Raw genomic sequence first — 12,500 nt, 5'->3', positions numbered from 1 at the left:
CTTCTTTCTTAAAGACATTGATTTATTGAAAATATTCCAAAACCTCAGCTTGTTCTTTTGGCTACAAAATAACCTTAGTCTGTTGTTGAACATATAATGCACAATTTCTTTGTTCCCGAATTATCACTTCCTTATGAATTAAAACTGTCTGGACATATGCAGTTTCTCTAAGCCGAAGCCAATGCGAATTAATCAATTAAATGATTCAGTATCACATATCACCAACGGAGGACACGCTGCTTGTTCGAACACGTGTGGCCCGTTCATCATTGTTTCGAAACTTCACCTGAGTGAAAATACACACGTTTTCTGCACTTTTTAAAAATCGTTTCACAGAAGTTTATTTATCCAAGACACGATTCTCGACATGCGAGTTTCTTTGGTTTTCTCAGAGTCTCGGTGTGTTTATGTGATATATATTCATATATATGTATATATGTACCAATACACATACATATATATATCTGTGTGTGTGTGTGTGTGTGTGTGTGTGCATATAATATATATATATATATATATATATAAAATATATATATATATATATATATATATATATATATATATATATATATATATATTATATATATATAGATATATATATATATATAATATAATATTATATAATATATATATATATATATATTATATAATATATAATATATATATATATGATATGTGTGTATGTAAATATATTGCAAATACATATATATATAGTTGTGTGTGTGTGTGTGTGTGTGTTGTAGTTGTGTGTGTGTGATTTGATGTGTGTAGTGTTTTTGATTGTATATATATACATATATGTTCTTATATGATTATATATATATATATATATATATATATATATATATATATATATATATATATATATATATATATATATATAGTATATATGTATTAATTATATATAATATATATATATATTATATTATTATAATATATATATTATATATATATTATATATAATATATATATATATATATATAATATATATTATATGATATATATATATATATGTGTGGTGTGTGTGTTGTGTGTGTGTGTGTGTGTGTGTGTGTGTGTTGTGTGGTGTGTGTGTGTGTGTGTTGTGTGTGTGTGTGTGTGTGTGTGTATGTGTGTGTGTGTGTGTGTGTGTGTATGTATGTATGTAAGTGTATGTGTGTGTGTGTGTGTGTGTGAGTGTGTGTGTGTGTGTGTGTGCCATACATATAAACATGTATGTATCAATTACTTTCCTTTTCGCATGATACATACTTCATCATTAATTGTTTCATATAATGAACAGTTATATACGACCAAGTGCTTACAACACATTTATTTGCTATTTTAAGAACCGGGAAGTTCATCCACGAACACGAACCCCAAAGTCTCCTCACCGGTACGGGATTCACTCAGAACGACCGCCACGGCCACGACGGAGCTGAGCGACCTGTCTGGCGCAGAACGAGGCTCCCTGCTCGCCGCGGCCCGTCCTCACACGGCACTCTCCCGCTTGTTTTTCCTACTGGCGGAGGGCGTCGGGGCGCTCGACTTCTCCCCCGAAAGCTCCACTCCGTCTGCGGAACTCCGAGGATCCGTCCGGCCTTCGCCCTCCCGTCTGCTTCTCCTCAGAGTGCCACTCGACTCGCCCCCAAGGGCCCCCTGAGGGCCGTGGATGTCACACTGGTGATGGTGGTGCACGGACGCCATCGGGGGCGCCGCGACGCTCGCCAGGGGAGGTTCCGGCTTGGGGCCTTTCTTCGACGACCCCCTCCTAAGGGTGCCCTGGTGGCTCTGCGAAGGGGAGTCCATCGGCGGGTGGCCGCCCTGGACGAGTGCGCCCTGGTACTGGGATAAGCTGTACTGGGACCCGTGGGGCGTCTGCGAGTAATTCCCCGACGGAGTCTGGTAGAGGTGAGGAAAGGCGGGCTGCTGACTCGCCTCGTAGTGCAGAGCCTCAGCCTGAAAGCCAGTGATGTGCTGAAATCCCTGCTGCGGACAGCCCTGCTGGTGTCTCTTACGTTCTAAGGTGGAGTAACACTGGCTGCTAGCGGGCTGGTAGTCGTGCTCGCTAGGCTGGTAACCCTGATTGTAGGACAAGGGGGGTGGCAAGGGCACGTCCATAACCTACAGGGAAATATTTGGCAAAACTAATAAATACCCTTATAATTTCACGTATCAGGCGTGAAGGACTTTAATATTCCATAACATGCAAAGCAGATAATCTAAAAGCAAGGATATATACATTCTACAGTACAAAGAAAGACCCAGGTGAGGTCTCTGCAGTCCTAGCACCTAGCAATTAATCGCTTGAAGGAAGCGGAGAATTGGGACTCCTTCCTGACCAACGCTGGCGCTAGGAATCCTCAAGCAAGTGGGAGTAGCAGAGGCCTTTATTCCCGTTATAGATTTATCAGATAAGATATTTTTGTGAGGAATGCAAAAGCGTGTGCATGTGTATTCATAAATATTTAGAAATGGATAATGTCTTAAAAGGGAATGAAAAAGGTTTTAAGAGAAAGAATGAAAATGCTGAAGAGAGAGAGAGAGAGAGAGAGAGAGAGAGAGAGAGAGAGAGAGAGAGAGAGAGAGAGAGAGAGAGAGAGAGAGAGAGAGAGAGAGAAAGAGAGAGAGAGAGAGAGAGAGAGAGAGAGAGAGAGAGAGAGAGAGAGAGAAGAGAAACAAAACATGCATTGTTTAAGTCAATAATTTATTGCAAAGAATAAAGTTTAAAAGTTGAACCCGTTCCTTTGATTTACGTGACATGCAGTTGCTTTAACTCATACACTATGTTTTAAAATTAAGTTTACGTTTTTAGAGTTTATCATGAAGCATTTATTTCAGCGAAATACCATACGAATCATTGTGACTTGAGTACGAAAAGGGGTGAATGAGCGATCAATAGGCAACACCCTTAGTTCATACCCCTAATCCCTACCAAACCTTATGCTTTGGTAACACAGGCTTGATTTAGATATGTCGCTTCTTCTTGTTTGATATTCATAAATGTACATTACGTAAGCTACTCTAATTCACCTTCAGGAAAATGCAATTTAAAGGGATTTTCATAAATCTCTGTAGATTTGTACGATTTTTTTGTTTTTACTACAAAAAGTGGAATCCAATTAAATCAATTTTTCATATGAGTATTTATATACAGATCTCTCAGAACAAGTACACTTATCCGGATTTGACTTTAATCAGGTATAGGTAGGTCGGTAGCAAGGTATTTAGGTAGGTAGGTAGATGGGTAGGTAGGTAGGTGGGTAGGTAGTAAGGTAGGTAGGTCGGTAGCAAGGTATTTAGGTAGGTAGGTAGATGGGTAGGTAGGTAGGTAGGTAGGAAGGTAGGTAGGTAGGTAAGTAGGTAGGAAGGAAGATAGGTAGGTAGGTCGATGGACAAATAGCTAGATAGATAGATAGACTAGTAAAGAGATAGATAGATAGACTAGTAAAGAGATAGATAGATAGACAGATGGATAGATAGAAAGATAGACAGACAGATTGGTAGACAGGTAGATAGTTAGTTTGATAGATAGACAGATATATAAAGAGATAGATATATAGACAGATGGATAGATGGATAAATAGATAGGCAAATAGATAGATAGAGGATAGATAGACAGATGGAAAGACAGATATATATATATAAAATACAAAAGATCTATCCATTTGATGAACGTCTCATGTTAAAATTTAGTATGCTCGATAACATTCCTTTAAGATATATTCATAAACACAGGCACACCTTTTATTTCTCACCATGTACATACACATGTAAATGGTCAATATAGAAACAATATTTCATACAACGGAGCATGAACAAGCAATTGTGTTTCGAGTCAATAGATATGAACAAAACTGCAAAAGAAAGTACCCCAGTTACTTAATATATTGACAGTGTAAAAAGTAAAAGAATGAAAATAAGCAGGGAAACTTAATTGGAGAAATTAAGATAGAAACAGACAAATGGAGAGACGAATTTAAAAAGCGGAGAGGGAATTTACAATGTACAAAGACAAAGAGGGAAAGAAAAAAATATCTACACACACACACAGAGAAAGAGAGAGAGAGAGAGAGAGAGAGAGAGAGAGAGAGAGAGAGAGAGAGAGAGAGAGAGAGAGAGAGAGAGACAGACTGACATACAGGCAGAAAGACAGAGAAAGAAAGAGAAGGAGAGAGAGAGAGAGAGAGAGAGAGAGAGAGAGAGAGAGAGAGAGAGAGAGAGAGAGAGAGAGAGAGAGAGAGAGAGAGAGAGAAGAGAGAGAGAGCGAGAGAGAGAGAGAGACGGAGACAGACAAACAGGCAGGCAGAGAATAAAGAGATAATGAAAAAGAGAAAAAGAAAAGGGGCTGAAGGTCTTACCTAAACAGGAACCGCACTAAACACAGACATTAAAAGAGAAAGCAGGAAAACACAATAACGAAAGCACCTCTTCAACCAACTTACTTGCGTCTGTTGTCCCTCAGGAAAATAAGGCACTTGCGAAGTGACAACATTAGTACCGCAAGGGGGCGAGTGGGCGTGAGTTGCAGCGTGGGCATGAGCTGCAGTGTGGGCGCGGGGGATGATGACCGTGTGACCTGTCGTGTGGGCGTGGGAATGAACAGGAACATGGGAGAGGCTGGGTTCCGAACACACGATCTGCGGGTACTCCATCACACCCCCCTAAGGAGATAAAAGGTCGTTGTCAGTGAAGCTGTGATGGATCAGAAGGTCAAGATAGTGATGGACGGAGGTGGTGGGCTGGGGTGGGTGATTGCCTCCTGTCTGTCTGTCTGTCTTCTTAGCTGTCTGTCTGTCTCTTTGTCTGTCTGTCTGTCTCTTTGGCTGTCTATCAGTCTGTCTGTCTCTTTAGCTGTCTGCCTATCTCTTTGGCTGTCTGTCTGTCTCTCTGTCTGTCTCTTTGTCTGTCTGTCTATCTCTCTGTTTGTCTGTCTCTCTCTCTCTCTCTCTCTCTCTCTCTCTCTCTCTCTCTCTCTTCTCTCTCTTTCTCTCTCTCTCTCTCTCTCTCTCTCTCTCTCTCTCTCTCTCTCTCTCAATAATAACAATCATTATCATTATCATCATCTTCATCATCATTGTCATCACCATCAACATTATCTACATCATCATCGTCATCGTAATACTAATGATGATAATAATAATGATGACAATAAGTATAATGATGATGATGATGATAATGATGATGATGATGATGATGATGATGATGATGATGATGATGATGATGATGATGATGATGATGATGATGATGATAGCATTAATAGTAATAATAATAATAATAATAATAATAATAATAATAATAATAATAATAATAATAATAATCATCGTCATCATTATCATCATTATCATTATCATTATCATTATCATTATCATTATCATTATCATTATCATTATCATTATCATTATCATTATCATTATCATTATCATTATCATTATCATCATCATCATCATCATCATCATAATAATAATAAGGGTGATAATAATGATGATAACGATAAATACAATGATGATGATGATAATGATAATGATAATAATATTAACAATAATAATAATAATAATAATAATAATAATAATAATAATAATAATAATAATAATAATAATAATAATAAAATAAATAATAATGATAATAATAATAATAATAAATAATAATAAGAAGAAGAATAAGAAGAAGAAGAAGAAGAAGAAAAATGATAACAATGATTATAATAATTGTAATAATAATAACAACGATATTATTGATAATGGTAATAATAATAAAACAATAAACATTACAGTAAATTTAATAATTATAATTACAAAAATTCTTATCTTAATTATAATGTTTTCTTGTCATCATTATTATTATTGTTTTTAATATTATCTTATCGTTATTATCATTGTTTTTAATATTATTTTAGCATTATCATTACTATTATTGTCATAAATATCATTACTACTACTATCACTATTACTACTACTACTACTACTATTATTACTACTACTGCCATTAACATAATCAGAATCAGAATCTTTGTAATCAATATTATTATCATTATCCATATAATTACCATATAATTACTTTTTTTGCAATTATCTAAACAATTATTCCTTTTATCATCATTGCTACTAGTGCCTAAACGATTTCATTATCATTAATGTTTTGCATCTTAATCATATAATTATCATTGATTATTATAAGCAATATCATAACTTGTACTAGTATTACTGTTATTTTGTTACTTTTTGTCATCATCAGTATCATCATTATCATAAATAGCAATTATTACCATGATTGACATGGTAATTCATATTAGTCAATACAATGTATATATGTATATATATATATATATATATATATATATATATATATACATATTATTATATATATATATATATATATATATATATATATATATATATATATATATATATGAATGTAAATGAAATGTACTAAAATTCCAAGGATAAAATCTCCAAGAATAAATCATTCCTCAACTCGAAGCAGCAACTGAAGTGCTTCGAGCAAATGGGTTCGCTAAAACACCTACTCAACGCTAACATTTCAGAAGTTTTAATGGTCTCCAACAAAATTAAAAAAAGAAAATTATATAAAAAAAAAATTATATCGTTTTTAGAATGCCTGTATAGCCAGGCGACCTTGATTGAGTATTCTTGAAGTATTAAGGAGTAGTTAGGTTGCCCGACCATAAATCTACGAAGTGTTTTGCGAAGCCTCGAATCATGAATTAGAAATAAGGAACTTCAGCTGGAAATATGTGAGGTACAGTAGAGTTGGTGGTTTCTCTTTCTCTCTCTCTCTCTATCTGTCTATCTCTGTGTGTTGTGTGTGTGTGTGTGTGTGTGTGTGTGTGTGTGTGTGTGTGTGTGTGTGTGTGTGTGTGTTTCTCTCTCTCTCTAGTTATGCCCCACCCCATCTCTCTCTCTCTATCTATTATCATCATCTTCTCTATCTACATCATCTATCTCTTCTATCTATCTATCTATCTATATATCTATCTAATCTATCTATCTATCTATTTCTCTCTCTCTCTTTCTCTCTTTCTCTCTTTCTCTCTTTCTCTCTTTCTCTCTTTCTCTCTTTCTCTCTTTCTCTCTTTCTCTCTTTCTCTCTTTCTTCTCTCTCTCTCTCTCTCTCTCTCTCTCTATATATATATATATATATATATATATATATATATATATATATATATTTTATGTGTGTGTGTGTGTGTATTATACATATATAGATATGCATAAAGTTAGATATATACATATGATATATATTACTTCACAGTCGCTGCTTTGCGGACCTTCTCTCAATGACATGGATATATAGGATGTCGAACGCAATTTATGTGTAGTTTGAATATGGAATTTCTGTACACTGAATGTAGCTAGTTCGTATAGAAATGTAAATGGCTGTAGCTTGAATTTATTGGAATGTTATTTAGGAAGATGCCAGCCGCAATTTTATACCCGATGAGGGGTTAGTTCTCGTGGTTTCTTTGATACTGTGTGTGTGTGTGTGTGTGTGTGTGTGTGTGTGTGTGTGTGTGTGTGTGTGTGTGTGTGTGTGTGTGTGTGTGTGTGTGTGTGTGTGTGTGTGTTTGTGTGTGTGTGGGGGGGGGGGCAGACAGAAAGAAAACTATATATAGATATATGGATAAATAAATATATATGTATGCACAAAACAACGAACAGAGTGCACATATTCTGTCTTGCCGTCTCTCTCCCTTCTATATATCCCCTCACTCGTTGTTAACCAAATCGATCAAACCAATCAAGTTAATCAATCTTGACACCTCAAGGCATGCTTACCGTCGTAGGGGCAGGTGTGACAACAGCAGCCACAGACGAGGCCACAGGTGCTGTTGCAGCAGCAGATGGATATTTTGGACCGCCGTTGGGTAGATAAAATGACGAAGTTGTCGATATGGTAGCGATGTCCCCGCATTTCTCCACACACTCGGTCGGATCTGCGTGTTCGGGGGATGACAGTGCACTTCTTATCTCTCTTATCTCTTCTATTTACTGAGTCAACTACAGAGCAAGAACAAGAACTGGCTTCTTGTGCAAACCTCGAATACGCTTTTCGTATCTGCGTTTGCAAATCACAAGCCGCAAAGGCGGAAAAGAAAACCAATGAAAACAACAACAACAAACTGACAAATGAAGATAATGAGATACAAGGGAAAAGAAAAAGGAGGAAGAGAGAGACAACGAAGAAAAAAAGAGAGAGAAGAAAAGAAATTAGACAGAAGAAAATGACAGAAGGCAGAGAAAGAAAGGAAAAGAGAAAAAGAAGAAGAGAGACAGAAAGAGAGTGTGAGAGAGAAGAAAGAAAGAGACGGAGAAGTAAAGAAAAAGAGACAGAAGTAAAGGGAAAGAAACGAAGAATAAAAGAAACAGAGATTGAGATGTGGAAAAAGAGAGAAAAAAGGAAACAGAGAAGAAAAGAAAAGAGACAGAGAAGTAAAGGAAAGGGGGCATAATAGAAAAGAAAGAGAGACAGGGAAGGAAAGAAAAGAAAAGGAGACAGAGAAAAAGGGAAAAAATGTATAGAAAAACAAAACAAAGGCGACAGAGAATAAAAGGAAATGAGATAATAGAAGAAAGGGAAAGAAGTCAGGGAAAAAAGAAAAGAGACAGATAAGTAAAATAAAAGGAGACAGGGAGGAAAAGAAAAGGTGAGAATAAAAGGACAAAGAGACAGAGATGAAAAGAAAAGGAGACAGAGAATATAACTAAGAGAGACAGAGAAGAAGAAAAAAAGAAACAGAAGAAAAAAAGAAAAGAAAATGAAAGGTCAAAAGGGAGGGAAGAAAAGAAAAAAGGAGAAAGACAATTAAGAAAATATTGAAAGGAAGCGTCATCTGAGAACACCAAAGCGCCTCTCTCACCAGGAGTGTGAGAGATGATGTCTGGGTTCCTCTCGTCCGCCTGCGTGACCTCCGACGCCAGGTCCGTGGAGCCGCCGTCCTTGCTGTGGCTGGAGGGCCGGCGGTCCCTGCCCTCCGAGCTGCCGTCCTCGCTGCCACCATTTCCACCAGCCCGACGACAAACCCTGAGCCAGATGAGGACAGCTGCCACCACCACAACTGGCACTGCAGCCAGCCCGCCGCCCACCATCACCGCCAGAGGCACGCTCGTACCACGCCCCCTGTCGCGCGTCGGCTCTGCAGGAATGGCACACGAAATACACGGAGGGCCTTTGGGCGGAGGGGAAGGGCCCCAGGGAGGCAGGGGCGGTGGGGATGAATTGAAATCAGGGGGAGTAAGCAGAGAGGTTGCGATATATACATTGCACAACGATGAAACACTGGGGTTACACATAGGAAAATATACAGAAAGACAGATACACACAAACACACACACACACACACACACACACACACACACACACACACACACACACACACACACACACACACACACACACACACACACACACACACACACACAATTACCGACGACTACTCACCTGCGCTCGTCTCCTCCTGCGTCTCGGGAACCTTGACGGTGTAAGCCTTCAGTTCGGTCACCTGAGAGGCGCCCTTGTCGTTAATGGCGGCGATAATGATCTTGTAGGCGTTGGCGGGGCGGAGGTTGGCGACGCTGAAGGAGGGAGACGGGCGTGTGACCTCAACCACGGGAGAACTCGAGCCGATTTGGTACACCTGCAGGAGACGCAACGGTTGGGGAAGTTTGTGGAAAGGGGGGAGGGGAGAGCTGGTGATCGATGTTGTGTCCTAAAGAATGGGAGGAAAGGAGGTGGCGGCCCCCGGTGAAAAAAAGGAAGACGATTTCATTTAAGGGACAGGGGAAAAAAAAAAAAAAAAAAAAAAAATAAATTAAATAAAAAAAAAAAAAAAAGGGGGTTGTTTTGTGGGGTTTGGCCAAAATTTTAAATTAATATATTTTTTTTTTTTATTTAACCAAATCCTGACCCCGTTTGTTGTGTGTGGGGGGGGTTGCTAATTTTAATTTAAAAAAAAATTAAATTTTAGAAATCCAAAAAAATTTTAAAAAACCCCATATATTTTGTGGTCTTTTGCCCCTTGTGGGTGGTTGGGTGGAAGTCGGGGGCTTGCTTTAAAAAAGGGGGGGGGGGTGGGTGAATAAAATAAAATAAAAAGGGTTATATATACATTAAACATAAAAATTAATATAAAATATAAAAAAAATAAAAAAAAAAAAAAAAAAAAACCCCCCGGGGGGGAAAAAAAAAAAGGCCTAACATTAAAAAAACAAAAAATATACAATATATTTTTTTTAATTTATGTATTGTTGGTCCTGGGGGCTTGTGTGTTGGGGGTTATCTTTATTAAAAATTTAAAAATTTAAAAGAAATTTTTTTAGGGTCGGCGGGTTTGGTGTGGTGTGGGGTTGGGGGTTTGTGGGGGGGGGGGGGGGGTGGTATACTTTATTAATATTTTAATTTTTAAAAAATTATTTTTTATTTTTATTTTTATTAATAAATTTTTTTTTTTTTTTTTATATACAAATTATATATATATATATATAAAATATATATATATATAATATATAATATATAAAATTAATATCATTATAAATATATATTTTATGTATATATAATTATATATATATATTATATATATATATATATATATTTTTTTTTATAATAATTTTTTTTTGTTACATAATAATATAATATATTTTATATATATTATATATATATATATATATATATATATATATATATATAATATATTATAAAAACAAAAAAAAAAAACCAAAAAAAAAAAAATTTTTATTTTTTTGTTTTTTCGTTTTTTGTGTGTGGTTGTGTGTGTTGTGTGTGTGTGTGTGTGTGGTGTGTGTGTGTGTGTGTGTTTTGTTGTGTGTGTGTGTGTGTGTGTGAGTGTGTGGTGTGTGTTTTTTTTTTCTGTAATTTTAGTGTATTATTTAAAAGTTATTTATATATTTAAAATAAGGTGTGGGGGGCCGTGGTGGGATACATATAAAAATTAGTAATAAATATTTAAGAATAATTAATATTATTATTTTTTTTTGATAATTGCTGTGTTATATTATATAAAATATATATATATATATATATAAAATTATATATATAATATATATATAATGTATAATATACATATATTATAATATATAATATATATATTAAAATATATAATAAAATATAAAAATATATATAAACTATTAATAAAAATAAATAAAATATAAAAATTTGGTGTTGGTTTTTTCTTTTTGGGGTTTTTTTGAAAACTACTTCTAATTAAAAATATATTCAAATTTAAATTTTAATACCCCAACACACACCACCACCAAACGCAAAAACCAAACCACAAATATAATAAAATTAGTATAAATTTAAATTTTATTAAATATATAAAGTGTTGTGGGGGGGTGTTTTGGTGTGGGGGGGTTGGGGGTGGTGTGGTGTGTGGGGTTGGAAAAATAAATTTGGGGTTTTAATATATATATATTTTATATATATTATATATATATATATATATATATATATAATTATATATATATATATATTTTTGTGTGTGTGTGTGTGTGTGTGGTGTGTGTGTGTGTGTGTGTGTGTGTGGGGTGTTGTGTGTGTGTGTGTTGGTGTTGTGTTTTATATATATATATATTATTAAAATATATATATATATATATATATATATATATATATATATGGGGGGAAATTTGGGAAAATATTATATAAAAACAAAAACTTAAAAAAAAGAGGCCTTGTGTGTTGGGGGTGGAGGTTTTGGAGCTTTTTTCAAATTATACTTTTTTCCCCGTACAAAACAGAAAAACCACAAAAAACCCACCCCACCCCCCCAAAATTTTTTTATATTTATTTATATATTTATATAATGTTATAAAAATTTAAAAATAATTTTGTGTGGGTTTTTTTGTTTTAGGAAAAAACAATTTATATACGGGGAAATATTTTTATAGTTTAACAAATATATTATTTTTATTTTTTAAATTGTGTGTTTTTTGGGTTTTTGGGGTTTTGGGGTTTGGGTGTTTGGGTTTTTGTTGTTTATAAAAGGAAATCATATAATAATTGGGTTTTAAGGGAAAAATTTGTTAATTATCTTAAAAAAAAAAACCAAAAAACAAAAAGCAAACAACAAACAAAAAAAAAAAAACCCCAAAAAAAAAACAACAAAAACAGCCAAACAACAAACAACGGGGGCCTCCTCCCGTGACCAAAAAACGGGATAAATGCAAAAGGACGAGGTTTTTTTAGAGCCGGGTTTATTGCTTTTTTCAAATTTTTTACAACATGGCTTTGACAAAAACTCAGAATAAAATTTTTTTCTGTGAAAAAGGGTTTCTATTTGCAGGCCGCAACCGCTTCAAAAAAAACGTAGTTGTTCTATAATGACCCTTTGAACCCAAACTTCAATTCTTTTAAATTTTTCAGTATTCCCTTTGGCCCGCAACAAATATAGGTTTACTAAATAAAGGCCTTGGGGAAATTTCACACGCATTTTTCTCAACTGTTTTTTGAGGGAAAGTTTTTGGGGGCTCAAATTGGGCTTTTTA

The 12,500-nt window shown here is 35.1% G+C and overlaps 2 protein-coding genes across 2 annotated transcripts in view; both read right to left on the bottom strand.

Moving 5' to 3' along the window:
- Positions 1-1,159: 1,159 nt before the first annotated feature.
- Positions 1,160-9,638, bottom strand: LOC119574396. The gene is made up of 5 exons (XM_037921620.1): positions 9,439-9,638; positions 8,858-9,133; positions 7,776-7,933; positions 4,425-4,643; positions 1,160-2,103 (listed from the first exon to the last, which is right to left on the bottom strand). The coding sequence occupies exons 2-5, from the start codon at positions 9,084-9,086 to the stop codon at positions 1,471-1,473; spliced, it is 1,239 nt and encodes a 412-aa protein (XP_037777548.1). The 5' UTR covers positions 9,087-9,133; positions 9,439-9,638; the 3' UTR covers positions 1,160-1,470.
- Positions 9,431-12,500, bottom strand: part of LOC119577045 (sialoadhesin-like) — a 31,858-nt gene continuing 28,788 nt past the window's right edge. The window contains exon 6 of the mRNA XM_037924723.1: positions 9,431-9,634. Within this exon, the coding sequence (XP_037780651.1) occupies positions 9,431-9,634 (204 nt within the window). The remainder of the gene's footprint in view (positions 9,635-12,500) is intronic.

Source organism: Penaeus monodon, chromosome 1 (genome assembly GCF_015228065.2).
Source record: "Penaeus monodon isolate SGIC_2016 chromosome 1, NSTDA_Pmon_1, whole genome shotgun sequence".
In the NCBI taxonomy this organism is placed as follows: Eukaryota; Metazoa; Arthropoda; class Malacostraca; order Decapoda; family Penaeidae; genus Penaeus; species Penaeus monodon.
The sequence above is the reverse complement of the archived record's forward strand: the minus strand, read 5'-3'. Positions and strand labels throughout refer to the sequence as shown.